The sequence below is a fragment of the Schistocerca americana genome, chromosome X (assembly GCF_021461395.2).
Source record: "Schistocerca americana isolate TAMUIC-IGC-003095 chromosome X, iqSchAmer2.1, whole genome shotgun sequence".
In the NCBI taxonomy this organism is placed as follows: Eukaryota; Metazoa; Arthropoda; class Insecta; order Orthoptera; family Acrididae; genus Schistocerca; species Schistocerca americana.
Genome location: NC_060130.1, coordinates 991984506 through 992002408, shown reverse-complemented (window position 1 = coordinate 992002408; position 17903 = coordinate 991984506). Strand labels below are relative to the sequence as shown.

General features: G+C 42.9%; 1 protein-coding gene across 1 annotated transcript in view; it reads right to left on the bottom strand.

The window, feature by feature from the left end:
- The window catches only part of LOC124556429, a 466451-nt gene that overhangs the window by 62678 nt on the left and 385870 nt on the right, over positions 1–17903 (bottom strand). Inside the window, exon 4 of the mRNA XM_047130385.1 lies at positions 10812–10935. Within this exon, the coding sequence (XP_046986341.1) occupies positions 10812–10935 (124 nt within the window). The remainder of the gene's footprint in view (positions 1–10811; positions 10936–17903) is intronic.

The following is a 17903-nucleotide window of genomic DNA, read 5'->3' as shown; positions in this document are numbered from 1 at the left end:
CTTCAAGTCTGTGGATGTCCATCTTTTTAGAGATGGTTGCGGGATCAGGCTGTTCGTTACAGGATGTCAAATTAAATTTCAATATTGCTGACCCCTGTTTTCATCAAAACCGAGATAGCGGATTTCTGCTTGGTATAGCGATCATCTGCCGACCCACCTGATGACAGTTGATCGCTGTAGCAAGCACAAATCTACAAATTTCAGTATTGCTGGCCCCTGTTTTCATCAGAATCGAGATACTATCTTCCTATACGTCGGTCAGAGGACTGAAGATGGCGCAGTAAAACGCTGAAACTGGTAGCCAAATAAAATAAATTTGGAAACTAGACGACTGAAAGGTTTTTAATTTGACATCCTGCTATTTTTCACATTGCCTGTGATACAAGCCGCACTTAGAAGCTCTCAGTGTGTAGCCATTGTGGAATTTATAATTTGAGATACTGCAGAACTTTAAAGGTTTTCTAAAGCTAACTCAATTAATCGTGGTCTATTCAATCGCCTCCATGATCTTAAGAAACTTGGTCAGGCTCTGAAATTAATTTATTGTGAACTGTGACTTCTATGTTCTTATTGGATATAAACTCGAATTTGTGAAACTTTTAAAAAATATACTTGAGTGTGTACGTGATTTTTACATAGCAAATCCTGCCTGTATTTATATTAAATACGTTTGTGGAACATTGGGTACATGGTCACGAATGTGAGTTGGCACCCCATAACCGAGTCGTAGGCAAACTAGTAAGTTGAACCACATTTACGGGGCCCCATTGAAGTATTTGTGCTGTGTTATGTGCGGGTAAATCTTTCTCTGTAGTATCACGTGGGTACTCTGAGTTGATACAGAACTTGTGAACATTTTAGAACTTTGATTTTCGGTGAGTTGATGAGAGAGATTGTATTTTATATCCTCACCCACACCACATGCACATTCCATGCAACCCGTACAGTTGCTGTTCCCAGTTCACTGGAGCTCAGTTCGTCGTATTTCTGTTTATGGGGACGTTTAAAGGCATTGTTGTACGCCTAACCCATCGATAATATGGAGTCTTTAGAGAATTATGTAACCAATGCATGTGAAACAGTCCGAATAGAAACAGGTGAATCTGAAAGTGTGTGTGATTCACTGCGAAGGAGGGTTAAAGAATGTGTCAGGATGCGTGATACGGATAACACATGCAGCACTGCTTATAGTATCTATTTCTATGTAACAGAAAGATGGGAATGAGAGAACAGATTTGCCCATTTCTCAAGAGGTATTGGTTTGTGGACAAACCACTGCAGGAGCTTTTGTTTTAGTTTTGACCACTGCTACTTCCTGTAGGAATATATGACATTTTTTCTAAATGTTCTGTGTATATGAGAAACAATAGTGGACTTAAGACTGTGCCTTGTGGAACCCAAAAAGTTATGTCCCTCCAATCAGAAGAATCTCACCTGCCTGAATTGTTTGAATTATTATGTACAGCTCTCTGCATTGTTTTGGCTAGATATGACATTATCAACTGGTTGGCTATACCATTAATTCCATAAAACCTCAGTTTATCTGGTAGGATACTGTGATTCACACAGTCAGATGCCTTAGATAGGCCACAGAAAATACTAACCGATCCTATTTTGTTATTTAATGCTTGTCAAATATGATGAAAGAACGTTTAAATGACATTCTCAGTTGAGCACCTTGTTTGAATTCCCAACTGTGAATTACTAAATACCTTATTGTTGCTCAGCTAAGATGTTATTATAGAGTACATCACCTTCTCAATAGTGTTGGAAAATGATGTCAGTAGTGAAATGGGTCAGTAGGTATTGATATCTGTCCAACTATCTATCTCATAGAAAGGTTTAACGATGATATATTTCAGTCTCTTTGGAAAATGCCCTTAGTTACTGATACATCACATACATGGTTTTAAACAAACTCTCGCTACTTGAGACATTCTCCATGAAGAACTAGTGATCGTAGGAAAATGAAATTTTGTGGACACACTTGTAAGGACATGCGGAAGAGAAATAACGAATAAACGACTGAAAGAAACGCATTTTAATTTCCACATGAGGGAGTTCAAATCTGGTGATCTTGGTGGCCACGCAGTTTGGAAGGGTCCACTAATGATTCGGTTTTCTCCAAATGTGTTACGGAGTAACCGAGTGAGCTCACGAGCAATGTGAGATGGGACTCCATCGTGCATGAAAACAGTTTAGTCCACAGCACATATCTCCCATAGACCAGGGATCATATGCTGCCGAAGCAGATCGCAGTGATGTGTGCCGTTCACGATGCATATACTTGGATCTTGAGGTCCGAGCTCCTCAAAGAAAAATAGACCAATCATGAACTATACCGTGAAGTCACACCACACAAATACGTGTTCACTATGTAGGGGAACTTCATGAACGTTCGTTGGCGGCGACAATCGTGAGTGTTCACTGCCCCAGTGGGCGTAAAGCGTGCTTCAACACTCATAAAAATGTTTCAAGGACACATATCGTCAACTTCAATCCTTGCAAGAAATGTTAAGAGCAAAGTTTACTACAATATGTGTGTCACGTGGCAAAAATTGATGAGTAATGGGGAGTTTGTACGATCACAATTTCACAATTGTTCGCAGCACATTTCGAACCGTCGACCTTGGGATGCTCAGCTGTCGTGACGCAGCTCGTGCACCGCTTGTAGATGACACATTACGTCCAGCATTCTCAGCCGTGCCAACAACACTTCTTCAGCAATTTGTTGTGCGATTGATCGTCGGTCCCTCCCGGGAGGAAACCGAATATTAGCCGATCGTTCCAAACTGCGTGTCCACCAAAATCACCAGATTTTAACCCTGTCATGTGGAAACTAAAATGTGCTGCTTTCAATGGATTATTCGTTATTGCTCGCCCGCATGGCTTTACAAACGTTTCCACAAAGTTCCAGTGACATAAGGTCACTCGTTTTTCGTGAGGACCCCTTTCAAGGAGAGAAGTTTAATTCTAAGCAGCCTATATTTCTAAAGAGACAGCACTTAATAAATGGGAGCAAGTCTTTAGTGCTCTGTTGGAAAAACCATCAATCCAGATAGCTTCTATTTCTTACTCTCAGAGGGAGAAGTTGGTGAAACATCTGTATGACTGAATTTTGTGTGGCTTGCTTTTCCAACATACTACTTCGATAGAAACTTAAGTCTGTTGTCTCAGTTACCGATTTCTGACATAATGTATATGTTACTTGATTTTTAATAATTTTTCTTAGTAATTGCGAGTAGTTTTTGCAGCGTGCAGATACTCTAGGAACATTACTTGTTCTTGCCAACAAATAAATTTCACTTTTCCTTTCATGGGGTACTTTAATCCCTCTGGTGATTCATGGTTTCTTACAAGACTGTTTAATGTTCTTACTGATTAATTTATGAGGAAAGCTGCTTTCAAATAATCATATTCCAATACCTCGTGTTAGCAGCTTTTCCAAGACCATCGTGTGCCGCACAAGACCGAAAACGAAGAAAGAGTCGAGTAGAAATCAATAAGCAAGGAATCAGGTGACAAAGTCTGGATCCATTCGTAATGAAGAACCCGTCGGTGTATCCATAATTTACCGATCCGTTTTATTTCGAGGTACTTAAAAATTCAATCAAGAATTAAACCATTAAAGAAATTTCTTATACACTCCTGGAAATGGAAAAAAGAACACATTGACACCGGTGTGTCAGACCCACCATACTTGCTCCGGACACTGCGAGAGGGCTGTACAAGCAATGATCACACGCACGGCACAGCGGACACACCAGGAACCGCGGTGTTGGCCGTCGAATGGCGCTAGCTGCGCAGCATTTGTGCACCGCCGCCGTCAGTGTCAGCCAGTTTGCCGTGGCATACGGAGCTCCATCGCAGTCTTTAACACTGGTAGCATGCCGCGACAGCGTGGACGTGAACCGTATGTGCAGTTGACGGACTTTGAGCGAGGGCGTATAGTGGGCATGCGGGAGGCCGGGTGGACGTACCGCCGAATTGCTCAGCACGTGGAGCGTGAGGTCTCCACAGTACATCGATGTTGTCGCCAGTGGTCGGCGGAAGGTGCACGTGCCCGTCGACCTGGGACCGGACCGCAGCGACGCCAAGACCGTAGGATCCTACGCAGTGCCGTAGGGGACCGCACCGCCACTTCCCAGCAAATTAGGGACACTGTTGCTCCTGGGGTATCGGCGAGGACCATTCGCAACCGTCTCCATGAAGCTGGGCTACGGTCCCGCACACCGTTAGGCCGTCTTCCGCTCACGCCCCAACATCGTGCAGCCCGCCTCCAGTGGTGTCGCGACAGGCGTGAATGGAGGGACGAATGGAGACGTGTCGTCTTCAGCGATGAGAGTCGCTTCTGCCTTGTTGCCAATGATGGTCGTATGCGTGTTTGGCGCCGTGCAGGTGAGCGCCACAATCAGGACTGCATACGACCGAGGCACACAGGGCCAACACCCGGCATCATGGTGTGGGGAGCGATCTCCTCCACTGGCCGTACACCACTGGTGATCGTCGAGGGGACACTGAATAGTGCACGGTACATCCAAACCGTCATCGAACCCATCGTTCTACCATTCCTAGACCGGCAAGGGAACTTGCTGTTCCAACAGGACAATGCACGTCCGCATGTATCCCGTGCCACCCAACGTGCTCTAGAAGGTGTAAGTCAACTACCCTGGCCAGCAAGATCTCCGGATCTGTCCCCCATTGAGCATGTTTGGGACTGGATGAAGCGTCGTCTCACGCGGTCTGCTCGGCCAGCACGAACGCTGGTCCAACTGAGGCGCCAGGTGGAAATGGCATGGCATACTCAGGAACGAAAACCTGGAAGAAAATTTCGACTGCCGTCATTTTGATGGGCGTTAACAACTACTCACGACGGTAGTAACCGTTAAAAACTACTCAAGTTTTAGGCGGTCGTTTTCTTGCTTGTGGGAGGCGTAGAGATACAATGAAAATAGCCGTTCCGACGGTGACAACTGTGTCAGTGTCAGAAACCCCTGCGAGAAAAAGAATGTGCTCAGTTACTATGTCTCATCAGCCATGATCCGGCTCCTTGTCCTCCCATGTAGTTGGCAATGGCGCTGTTCTTTGAAGTCGGGAGGCTACAATAGTAAAAAGACTGGGCCGACGCCACGCCAGGCCCATTCTGTTTGAACTTCCAGATGGACCATCCGCTGCAGCCATCATCACCATTCACGATCGCATCTTGCTGCAGACAATTATCACCACACTCTGTTAGCGGTTTAACTGTTCATTACATTGAACAGAACATAGCAGAGTCGTTGGATTTCACTCACAGTTTCGTTCACTTAGTGAGTATATTGTGTTTTGGCTGTAAACTAACTGAGCCAACCATGTGGTAAGATTCACCGAAATTCCATCCTTTGTAGCCCACTTTGTCACTTTGATCTGCTTCCCAAGTTTCACATTCTCTTACCGGTTTGGACTTAGCTGTGTCCGTATATCTGTGATTCAGTACTTAGTTTCTGTGTCGTTTGCCATTGTGTAAGGCCAGAGAAGGCTGTCCTCTGCTTAATATTGTCTTGATCCATTCTGATTTCAAAATATATCTCTGTTTTTATTACTCGTTAATCTCTTTTTTATTAGTGTTGCGATACTTTCCCGCCATTTCCCAGTGTCCAAACAAATCACAGACGACATCAGGTTGCCTTCCATTCTAAAAGTGGATGCACTCAGCGACTGTACGTGATTTATAAATTGTAGAGTGCAGCAATCAGTCGTCCTTTTTAGATTTTATTATGCAGATCCAGATTCCGGCCAGTAGCTAGCCATTCTCAATGCTCTATTTTTTATTCTCAGTGCATTAAATCCCTGTTGTTCGGACGTCAGAGTTCTTTGAATACCCCCTGCAAGTAGGAACGTTGCCGACGCCTTACACGGTCAGATACTGGATAGAATACCAATTTCAAATCCCGGGTGACTGTTATATTTATCTCTCCCACCAACTGGGGCAAATTCTTTTAATTTACTACGCCTGGGATTGTGAAAGCTGTGGAAGACATCTGGGCAAGGTCGTCATTATAAATTTATGATGGAATAGATCAAATTTTATGGCTACATTTGTTTCACTATAAATTTCATCATAGGTCATCTCTTGTAAACTATTCTTAAAAATGTTTGTCCTTGAGTCATTAATTGTTCTAACTGATTTCTACAGAGGGGAATGCATACTATAAGGCACTGTCTTATTTCTCCCAATTAACTGTGCATCATGATCAGAGAGAGCGTTTGCTACTGAGTGTACAGTTATTTTATTGCTTTGAGATTCACCAAAGAAAACATTATCAGTATAAGTTTTACCGTCTTTTCTACCCATTTTGGGAAATTAATTACTACGATCAAGTTTTAGGATCCAGATATGGTTTCCAGATCATTCTAACAGAATCCTTTAGAAAAACTACACTGTGATTACCGCAAACTATTAACCGCATGTTGTCTGACAGGTAGCATAGTAACGAATCCATATGCTTCGTAAACAGTTCAAAATTTCCCGCTGGCGATCTACGCACAGTTACAGATCAAAGTTAACTATTTTCAGTACTAATTCTCAAGCACCACACATTTCTATATGGTGATCCCTACCAAATCAACTTGATTCTATGTTTCTGAACTTCTTTGTATATGCAACAACTCCTCCTTTTCCTATACTACTTCAACATGAGTAAGACGCTGAAATGCAATCTGTTTTATTCAGCTTCTCTATCCCTGTGATTATCAGGTGTTCAAATAGTCACAGGGCGTCTGTCTGCTCAGAGCTCTCTATTTTTTCTAAAGACATAAGAAAGTCTTCTTCTCTATTGTTCGGTCCTCTAACAATCTGATGAAATAAGCGAACGTTACTTGTCAGTGGATCCTCAGAAGTTTCATGGAGCTCTTCTGTTATTCCAAATAATTTCTTTTGATAAACATGTTGTTAAGTGAAAACAGCACCTAAAGCTGAAACTGGCCAATCGTGTTGTGTCATTAATTTTTTTTTTGTTTTCACAAAAGTTTACAGTCCCTGTGTGACGATGGTTTTGTAGTTTATCAGCTCAATCTGCAATGACAATTTTGCCCTTCCTCTCGCCTCTTTGTTTTTGTTGTGTGCCTGCTGCTACCGCAATTCGCGTTAGATTTCTGCAGAGTAACACATACTAAGACAAAGAAGAACTCTAGGCGGAAAGCTATGTATGTATGGATAGTGGCCTCGCTGGGAAAGCAGAAGGAACGTCAAGGCCAGTGGCCGCAAAGCACGCTCCATGGGTCGCAGTAAATCGAACTCGTTAAGGTATCAGCCGTGGACTTACGGTGCAAGGATATTTAGTCGGTACTATCTAGCCAAAACAACTATTGAATGTGCGCAGTGTGACATTACCAAAGCCATCGCACAACACACCTACTGGAGAAGACGGTCTACACTTTCAGTGAAATGTACAAGCTTGACAATTTCGAATATGGAGTTATAATCCCACCGGGCAAAAAATTAGTTTTAGAAGACATCCCGCGTAACACCGCCTCCGCCATAGATAGCGCCCTCAGTTCGGCGAGGAACTGAGTCCACAATGTTGTCAGCTATGTCTGAAGCCACTCACTGATGATTACAGCCCATAGAGCTGTCAGACTGCTTTGATATTGATTCCTACAATTCAGCCAGACCTTTGCACGGAATTAAGATCGTGTGATTTAGCAGACCAGCTGTGTGAATGGATAAATCTCAGACTACAAATCCAAAGATCTGCGACTCAATCATCCGAAGTCATAGGATTTTTTTTTGACCTCTCTTAATGGGAAAAGCCAGAATACACCGTGGTTTGCTGGCCACATTAAACTGCAATTTCTCCTGTAACTGGCTGGTATAGTCAGTTCATTATCTGCAGGTGTTCTATCTCCAGTAGTACTGTGCGTAGTAAAGCAACGAGACTTCTGACTGAGGACAGCTTTACGTTTACTTTGCGACAGACGGACGTTTTGATGTCCAACAAGAACTAGAGAACAGAGCCCTGTAACTATTACTAAACACAAGGTGGCTTTGCGGCAGCTTCGTGGCCTGGGGAATGTTGTCGTGGCATTGTCTAAGACCAGTAAGCTACTTGGAAGGTATTTTTTGCTCGTTGGTCATGAATACATCCTTGGCAGTCACTTTTACCTGGACATGCGGATTGTTTCCCGTGGGAAGACTGGGATCGTTCCAGCCACATAACTATCAGATTTACCAGATCCTATCCTAATGGAGCATCTGTGGAAGCATCTCGATGCAGTGTGAATCAGCCTCCATCCATCCTTCAACAACTGTGGGATGCTCTGCGAGATAGCCGTGAAGACCTATTAGTTGCCGACTGAGCTACTTCCATCCCATGTATCAGCCCTTTCTCTTGTATGTGATAACTTCATAACAGTAATGTGCCTCGTCAGTGCATACATTCGAGAACACAGGAAAAAGTCATGTATAGTCACTGCTGGCCTCCTCCTGTAGTGAGGAGATGCGGCACGATTCCATCAGATTGGTGGCTCTCCGTTCTGTCGTGGACATTTACGAGGTTGGTTTCCTCGTCTGTCTAATAGATCGCTTTTGGCTGTAGTCAAAAAACAGCTTTGTCAGTCGGTGATCAATCTGTCAGTAGTCAAGTATGGGATTATCTAGCGCCAGCTCCACACACCGCCCCACAAGCCAGCTGGAAAAAATCACAATGTTAAAGGTTTGGACCCTACGACGAGAAGGACCTGTACCCACTACCCAGCAGCGAGAAAATTCTGGCCTGTACTCATCGGGATACACGCAAAGGAGGAGTTTTCGAAACAGTGGGAGGGGATCGGGGTCAAAGTTGCCCAAACCTACGCTTTGTCGAGCATAGGTTATCTGAATTATATACCAGTTCTGATGATGACAATAATAATACTAGAATGCTTGTATTGGCGAGGATTTTCATCTCAAGCTTCACGAGTCGCCATCGGGAATTCTTGTGCGATACGTCTACAACATATATTCGATGTCAGCATATTGCCCTTGTCCACATGCATATAATTGGATATTACACGGATTATTTGCTCAAGTGGTATGTCGCTTCCCAGAAGGACCCTAAGATACTAATGAGTCGTGCAACGTGTTGAGACGACACCTGACCTGCGCGCACCCGTGTAAGACACACCATGCGCAGTGGGTAAGGGTCTGAACTCCAATTCGTGAACGGTGGGACTGAAATTCCTGTCTGGTCTTCCAAAATTTGGTTTTCCGTGGTTTTCTTAAACAGCTTAGTGTGAATGCAAGAATGGTTCCTCTGAAAAAGCCACGGCCATTCCATACTCCTCTATTATGAGTTTGTGCTTTGCCTCTCATGACCTCGTCGGCGGCGGGAAGCTAAGCCTTAAGCTTCTTTCTGCGAAGAAATTCGACAGTTAATTGGGAGGTTCTTCATCTTTATACTTGCCCTCACTTCAGGAGCCTTCTGAAATTGTTTCCAATGTCCAATACACAAGAAGCTCACGATTTTGTTAAAGAAAAGACGACACGTTAAGAGACATAGTACAGATCTAAACTGATCACTAGTCCTGCGATAACAATCTTATTACTGTTTTTTGTTCATCGTCAAAAATAAAACTGGCCAATGTAATAAACGCAGGTTAAAATAAGTCATATGCCTTAATGAATTAATTTCATACCGAGATATCAAAATCATTAGACTAGATATTATTAACTACATTCATTATGAATAGAACATTAACATTTTTGATACTTCGAAACAAACGATAAAAGCTGACATTGGAGTAGCGGTCTACCTTGTGACGTTAGATGATATTTCTAATACATCCGCTTCTTATAGCAGATATTGTATTTTATCTTTAAGCAAAAAGAAGAGTATTGCTTAATGTTCCATCGACAACGAAGTCGTTAGTGGCGGAGCGCATGCTCACATTCCAGGAGCTGGAAGTCATTAGAGATGGCGTACATGCTCCTATTCAACAATAAGATACAACTAAATCGGAGGTCTATTTTTCAAGGAAACCACCCCGCCACTTGCCTTAAACGCTTTAAGGAAATCACTATAATACTAATCATGATTGACTGAACGGAGATTTAAATGCAGCAAATCTAGTGTGTTAACCATTGCGTCACCATGCTCGGTTTTTCTCCGTGTAGCGTTTCCTCCCTATGGTCATCAGACAGATTTAATGAAAACGGAAAGCTGCACTGAACTAAACCTCTCTTTGTGATTTTCAACACAGATTTCTGGCTGAACTGAAGTAGGATGGGAAAGGGTAACGGCGAAGCCTTTTAAAATAACAATCCCTGTAATCATCTCAAGTGATTTATGGAAATCACCCAACAATTTTGAGGCACGACTCTACTTTACGCTTGCCGCGTAACATAGGTGGATATTTTAGTTTCTCCATGTTGCAATCAGAGCGATGAAGATAAGTCCCTGCAAAGAAGATGCTCCTCCTTGTGAGAACAGGCTACAAAGAGAATCGTTACAAACCAGTATAATTAACTCTGATTGCTAAACGTTGCGGTACTGTTAAATTTATCGTAGATTTATGAGAATATAGAATGCACGTTGTTTCATTCGTAACTTCTTCAGAATTACTTCAACGAAGCAGTGATAGCGTACAGCCTCAGTAATCTAGATGTGTGATATCACTTCTTTTAATATTCCTTTTTTTTTTACACCCGGGAAGTTAAAATCTAGTCTTCTTTGGAATAATATTACATTGCGATTGTAGAATGAAGGAGAAAATTGGGGTAAGTAGTAAATGGTAATAAGCGTCCAGCGGCTTGCGAGGTATTGCAGCCGTGGTTGCAGAGCCCCGGAAGTCACCTTTTTGGCCGATGGTGCACACGTGGAACATCTGGCATCCCGTCTCCACATCGGCGTAGTAGCCGCCGATCACCTTTCCGTCGCACGAGAAGTTCGTGTCCGGCAAGTTGTCGAAGTCCAGGTACTGAAAAAAGAAACAGCACATTTCTCAAGACTCAACAGGTAATGTTCAAAAAAATGTTCAAATGTGTGTGAAATCTTATGGGACTTAACTGCTAAGGTCATCAGTCCCTAAGCTTACACACTACTTAACCTAAATTATCCTAAGGACAAACACACACACACACACACACACACACACACACACACACACACACATGCCCTAGGGAGGACTAGAACCTCCACCGGGACCAGCCGCGCAGTCCTTGACTGCAGCGTCTCAGACCGCTTGGCTAATCCCGCGCGGCAACAGGTAATGCATTTCCTCTTGTGTACATCCGCGATCATCTTCAAAATGGCTGGTGGTATCAGATATACAACCACAATAAGAAAAAGGTTAATATTTTCAGAATGACAAAGAGCACTTTGAGAAAACTACCTTAAGCATTTGGATAGAAACTGGATAGGTTTACTTCCACGGAAAAGGCGATGGTGAAGCAAACTGCAGAGGTTGTATCATAGAGATAAGGCACAAAGCAAAATAAAGTTGAATAACATTCGTGGCTGCCGTATCCTTAATAGATTGTTTGGAAATACTTTCTTTCCTCCACCTCCCGTTCAGGAACATGAGTGTTGTGGCTTAAGTGTGTGTGTGTGTTCCGTGTAGCTGACTGGACGAGTGCATGTAGAGTTTTAGTGCCGAGTTTGTGTTGATTATGAGTATAGGTGAGAAAGTAGGTATACAGTGAAACACTCGACCATCCAACGGACGAGTCACCACGTCAGCGTCACATGACCTTATTCCATGAATCGGCGCAGAAAGGCTCGAAATTTAACCCCGTCCATCGGGCAAATTTTTGTCGTTAGGTACTGCACGACATCACTTCTTCTCCCCTTGCTATCCAAATGTGAAAATTTCTTGCAGCATCAAGATACAAACTGAGTAACAGCTGTCACCAAAGCTTTCAACCACTCGCTAACAGTTAGTACATTCACGTGTCCTACAACTCAAACTACCAACCCCCTCTCCCCAACATACACACACACACACACACACACACACACACACACACACACACACACCAAAAAAGAAAACACGTATACACACTCTTTAGCTCACTCTCTCTCTCTCTCTCTCTCTCTCTCATAAACACACACGATATTAACATCATGAACAGAAGTTGGTTTTGAATACTTCGTTAGGTTGGCAACAAGTCGGTAAATACACCAAAGAGGAGGAAACACTTAACGAAGTTACAGTATTTGCGTTGTTAAAAGCACAGTGTCCGAAGAAATAGTTGTATTGAGTGGCAAAAGAACAATAGTACACCACATGGCGAACAGTTTGAAAAAGGACGTAACTCAAAATTATGCTTATCTGTCTATAATAAAGAAGTAGTGCGACCTCCAGACCAAATGAGCGCAAACGCAGATCACAGCAAATCGTAAGTAATTACTTTTTACATAAAAAAACCGCGATGTGAACTGTTTGATAATCTAAAAATAACAAAACTGTATCGTTATAGATTCCACTGATAATGCCTAGGCGAAATACGTCTGGGAAAAGTAAAGTAAGTGGCAGCAGGAAAAGGCGGTTTTATTTACAAAACAAGTATTTGAGTAACGCTGAGAGCTGCCGCACAAGCCTGCGATAGCAACCTCGGCTGCGGAGATGGGTAATCAATGGCTTTAAAATGACTGAGATACATCACCCCAAAATTAATGTTAGTCTTTTGTATCCAATAATAGTACTACCAACAGTGATTGTTAACGTGTTTCCTTTCCTCTATAATATTTTGTATTAAAGATGATGCGTCGTACTCTGTCATCTATTCGCAACAGTGGAGTGTTTTAACCAACCAATAATCTCCAGGCAGAGCAGGTTTTGTCTTCACATCATGCACAGGAAGTTAACCACAGATTTCTCACTTAACTGTCGAAGACGTGCAGCTGACGGATAAACTGAACTGGTTGTCTCTTCTTTCAGTTATATTATTGCAGTTGTAATATTCGAAACTACTTTGCGATATACAACTGTCAGCACACCTATGCTCCGCAAGCCAGGCAATGGACGCTTCCCATACCTCTGCTAAGATCATTGCTCTCAACTCCGCCTTCCAGCCCTCACGGTCTTGTGATGCCGACAGGATTAGTGCACCCCGTTCCAGTTCTCCAGGACCTCCGCCCGGAAGTTAGACATCCTGAGCGCTCAACCAGCGAGCACTGGGAGCAGTATAAACCGTGAAATGCCTAAGAGTAATTATCAGGAGCGACCTAAAGCAGAATGACCACGTAAAGATAATTGCAACAAAATCATATGACATATAGGGATAACTGGAAAAATGTTAAGGGAATGTAATTGATCTACGGAAGAAATGGCTTACGAAACACTTGTTTTACGGACTCTTGAGTACTGATCATCAGTCTGGGACCGTGTACGATGTCGTATTAATAGAAGGAGATAAAGAAGATCCAATGAAGAGCAGCGCGTGTCGTTATGGGAACGTCTACTAAGTGCGAGAGCATTACTGCGACGCTCAGCGAACTCCAGTGGCAAAAGTAACAAGAAAGATGTAGAGAGAAATCAAGAGAACACGTTTCTAGAAGAGTCGGGCAACCTATTACTTCCTCATATGTATATATATATCGCTAAATGATCACGACGAGAAAATCAGAGAAATTACAGCTCATACGAAGGTTTACAGACAATCACCCTTTCCACACACCATCTTGAATGGGACAGGAAAAGAGGGAAAGTAATGGTGATACCTTCCACTACACACCGTAAGGAGGCATAGGTTTAAACGCAGATGTAGATGTAGTTGTAAAACAAGGTATACAACCTAAGAGGCAGGTGCTATTCGTAATGGGATTGGTTACGAGAACGTCGATACCGGAAGTCTTCAATAAGTTTGCTCATGTTCGCAAATGTTCCTGGGTACATTAAGTACCCTCATATGGCGACGGGGAAGAACACGTAATGCACCCAGAAACATTGTCGAACATGAAGCCCTAGCATACGGTTCAGCGTCCTCGATATGTGAGTGTCTCGAAGACAGCAATTTACGGCTGTTTTCTGTTGAGCTATGTTGTACGGCGGGATGGTGTCGTCGTTGAGTTACTGTAGGAAGATACAAGATGACTTAGACAGAACTTCTAGTTGTGTGATGAATGGCAGCTTACTCTAAATGTTGAAAAATGTAAGTTAATGCAGATGAGTAGGAGAAACAATGCTGTAATATTCGAATATAGCGTTAGTAATGCGTTGCTTCACACAGTCGTGTCGATTAAATATCTAGGCGTAACGTTGCAAAGAAATATGAAATAGAATAAGCACGTCAACTTGGTGGCAGGGAACGTGAAAGCTTGAATTCGTTTTATTGGGAGAGTTTTTGAAAATCATACTTCATCTATAAAGGCGACGGCGTATAGAGCGCTAGTGTGACCCATAATTGAGTACTGCTCAAGTGTTCGGGATACCCACCAGGTCGAATTACAGGAAGACATCGAAGAAATTCAGAGACGTGCTGCTTGATTTGTTATCGGTGGGTTTCATCAGCACGTAAGTATTGCGGACACACTTCGGGAACTCAAATGGGAATCTCCGGAAGGAAGGCGACGTTCTTTTCGAGGAAGACTTCTGAGAAAATTTAGAGAAGCGCCATTTTATGGTGACTGCAGACCGATTCTACTGCCTCCAACGAACATTTCGTGTAAGGACCACGAACATGACAGGTGTCAGGGCTCGCACGGGGGCTTATAGACAGTCGTTTCTCCCTCGGTCTATTTGCGAGTTGAACAGGAAAGGAAGTTTGGCTTAGGTATTATGGTGCGGGAACGGCTAATGTTGCATGGGCGTACTGACTTCCAGATCTTTCAACATGTAATACTCAGTGGTTACCGTTATTGTGACGCGCTACTCCTTCCCATGAGTATCTTTTCAGGGGTGCATTCGGCATTTTTGTGGATGGCAGTGTGCCACTGCATCGAACTGCGCATGTGGAGCAGCTCTTGGACCTGCGAGGGACAAGAATTCAACACGTGAGCTATGCTGTTGCTCGTGTGCCATAGCTCTCTCGCCTTACTGCACACTTCTCACGGGAAACTGCTAAAACGCTACATTTAGATGGCAATCCAGTCGCACTGCATGCGACTTGATTTCATGTCGTATGTCTCAACAACGTAGATCACAAAGAAAAGAAAAAAACGTGTGTGAAATCTTATGGGACTTAACTGCTAAGGTCATCAGTCCCTAAGCTTACACACTACTTAACCGAAATTATTCTAAGGACAAACACACACACCCATGCCCGAGGGAGGACTCGAACCTCCGCCGGGACCATCCGCACAGTCCATGACTGCAGCGTCTCAGACCGCTGGGCTAATCCCGCGCGGCCAAAGAAAAGAAAAGAAATTTTCAGTATTATTTAATTATTTTTGGCGCACTGAAGGCACAGCATAACTTTTGTCTGGTACAAACTGTCGGCATATTGACAGATGCAGACTATTTCGCAGGTTTTTGCTCTCATGTTGCAATGTAATCATGACTTATTTAGTCGAAAACAACCTTTCCGTACATATGTTGATCGAAATACTTTATCACATTTGCAACCTCATAATGGAGACGTGGAAACTCTTCCTGAGAAAAGCAAATGGACCTCCTGTGTAGTTTAAATGTAAAAGAATTTGTCTTTTAAATGGGAATTACAATCAGTCAGTTCCATCTGCATGTTCACAGGGTTACTGTGAACTGAAACTGCAAAAGTTCTACACAACTCCAAAACAGATGTAAGATTAACAGTGTCCTCCAAACGTTTAGAGTACCATCCTTGTAATTCTTTCAAGGCCACAGTGAATTCTTCAAACCTCGCATTTTCCTTAACGCCAGTGAGCTTAGGCAAATGAATGGTGTTTTTATCAGAATTTGTCCCCTCCACAATACGATTTTCTTTTTATATTCATCCACATCAAATCAGAAATAAATTGTTTTTCGCCTTGCAGTGTCTTACTAGGGCCAAAGTGTTGTCAAGACCACTTAAAATGCGAGCTCTGCAATCCATTCCGGATGTCCTAAATTTCGTATCTGCTCTCCTTGTCCCTTCATAGTTCCCGCAAAGCTGGTTTTAAATCGAAAATTCTTTCCAGTCATGCCCCACGACTTAAACAACGAACTTTGGAGAAGTATATGAAGTCTCCATACTCTTCGTTCATACCCATTGTAAACTGTCGCAATTGACAGTGGAATAATCCTTGCCACTTCGGAAAATTTCCAGAGTTTATTCGTTCCAGCAGTATTCTATGCCTACAAATTAGGCACAACGTGCTTCTCGATTTACAGCACAATGCATCCCATCTTTCGATCATTACAATTTTTTTCTCATTCATCGTCAACTAAATCTTTAAATTCTTTCTGCATGGCTTTGTAACGACATTCCATTGTAAATTTTTGGAACCCAGCTATTATACGACTGTATACCTATTATGCGATATTGAGACTTCTGTCAGTCCATTCATTTTTAAAGGCTTGTGACAATAGATCGCTAGACTGCATCTTTTTGTGCAAACATCCGCTGGACCTGTAAACCTCCTTTACTCTACGAACAAATAGCGAAGAGTAAAGTGCTGACTCCACGAAAACATTGTGCCTACCGAAAAATGCCGCACCGCAATACTAAACGAAATGGCGCGCGAGCAAAGCAGACAGACGGAGCCTCAGCCCGCACATCGTGCTCCCCGAGAGAATATTTGGCGAATGGACTCGCCTGCCCGTTCCCCGAGCACATATGAACGGCTTATTTCAATAGTGGCACAAGCCCATTACTTCCACTTTTCTGTCTATAATGCTTCTGAAATTAATGAGCCAAACAAAGAGAAAGAAAGGTTCATCTCCAGCAAGAAGCCATATGCTTGAATATTTCTGGTATCTCAACTGCAGATTTTTCAGCGCTCATTTAGCTTTAGGACTCTGTATCTCAATATGAACAAAATTGGACTTGTACCACTACTGAAATAAGCCCTTCCTATAGGATTCATTGGGGAGAAGTACTGCAGCTCACCCACACGTACCAACGACCATCCAAAAGCTGTCAGCCGCACTGGTGGAGGAATGGGATGCCCTACCGCTAGAGCCCCTTACCAAACTTGTGGGAACACGATGCTGAGCATGCACTGATGTCTATGGTGATCACACACCCTATTAAGAACTATGCCCCTGCTTTTTTAACATCTAAAAGACCGTCGTAAATCGCGGTGACTTCAGTGTAATTCTTGTCTTTGAATAAAGGTGTCATTTCTGTTCGTTTCGTTGTGTATTTCTTTCAATTACCTTTTGTATTATCTTGTAGCTGTCCTTCATATATATGGTGCAAGTGTCATCGAGCTATGTTACTTGGCAGTAAAAGTTTTTCTTGCCCGTAAGTTCTGTACACTATTATACATACATGGATCAGTGGTTGGAGGGGCAGTTTGTATCTCGCCGCTGAAGCCTTCGTTACGCTGATATTCGAATAAAACTGTTACCTCGCTTTTCTGGACCTCAGCTATAATTTGTTAGTCTGGTTGTGTGTATTGTTGTTATTTATGACGATTCAGGCTTTTTTTATTGATAAAAGTTTGAGTGCGCGTTAGTTGCAATCATAACGTCCGTTCTGTTTTTTGGCTATCGAATTAGCCTCGATCTTCGTCTTCACATAGTACGTGGTTCGTGGCAATAACCTGCCTAGTTTGTAATCAGGCTATGCGAGAAAACGGTCCTGCTTGAATGTGTATGCTGATTTCGGAATATTTTTATCGATACCAATAACGCAGCGTATGCTAGTCGCCAGTATGTCTGTTTACTGTGAGATAATGGTCCTTAGTTGTGGATGATGTCTGTACGTCACTTACTCCCTTCCAGTTCTGTAGAGCAATATACTCATGTTTCGTAAGAAGCTAGCAGGAATACAGCCGTGACTTCAACTATATATATATGTATACTTGTAATTTAGGGAAATG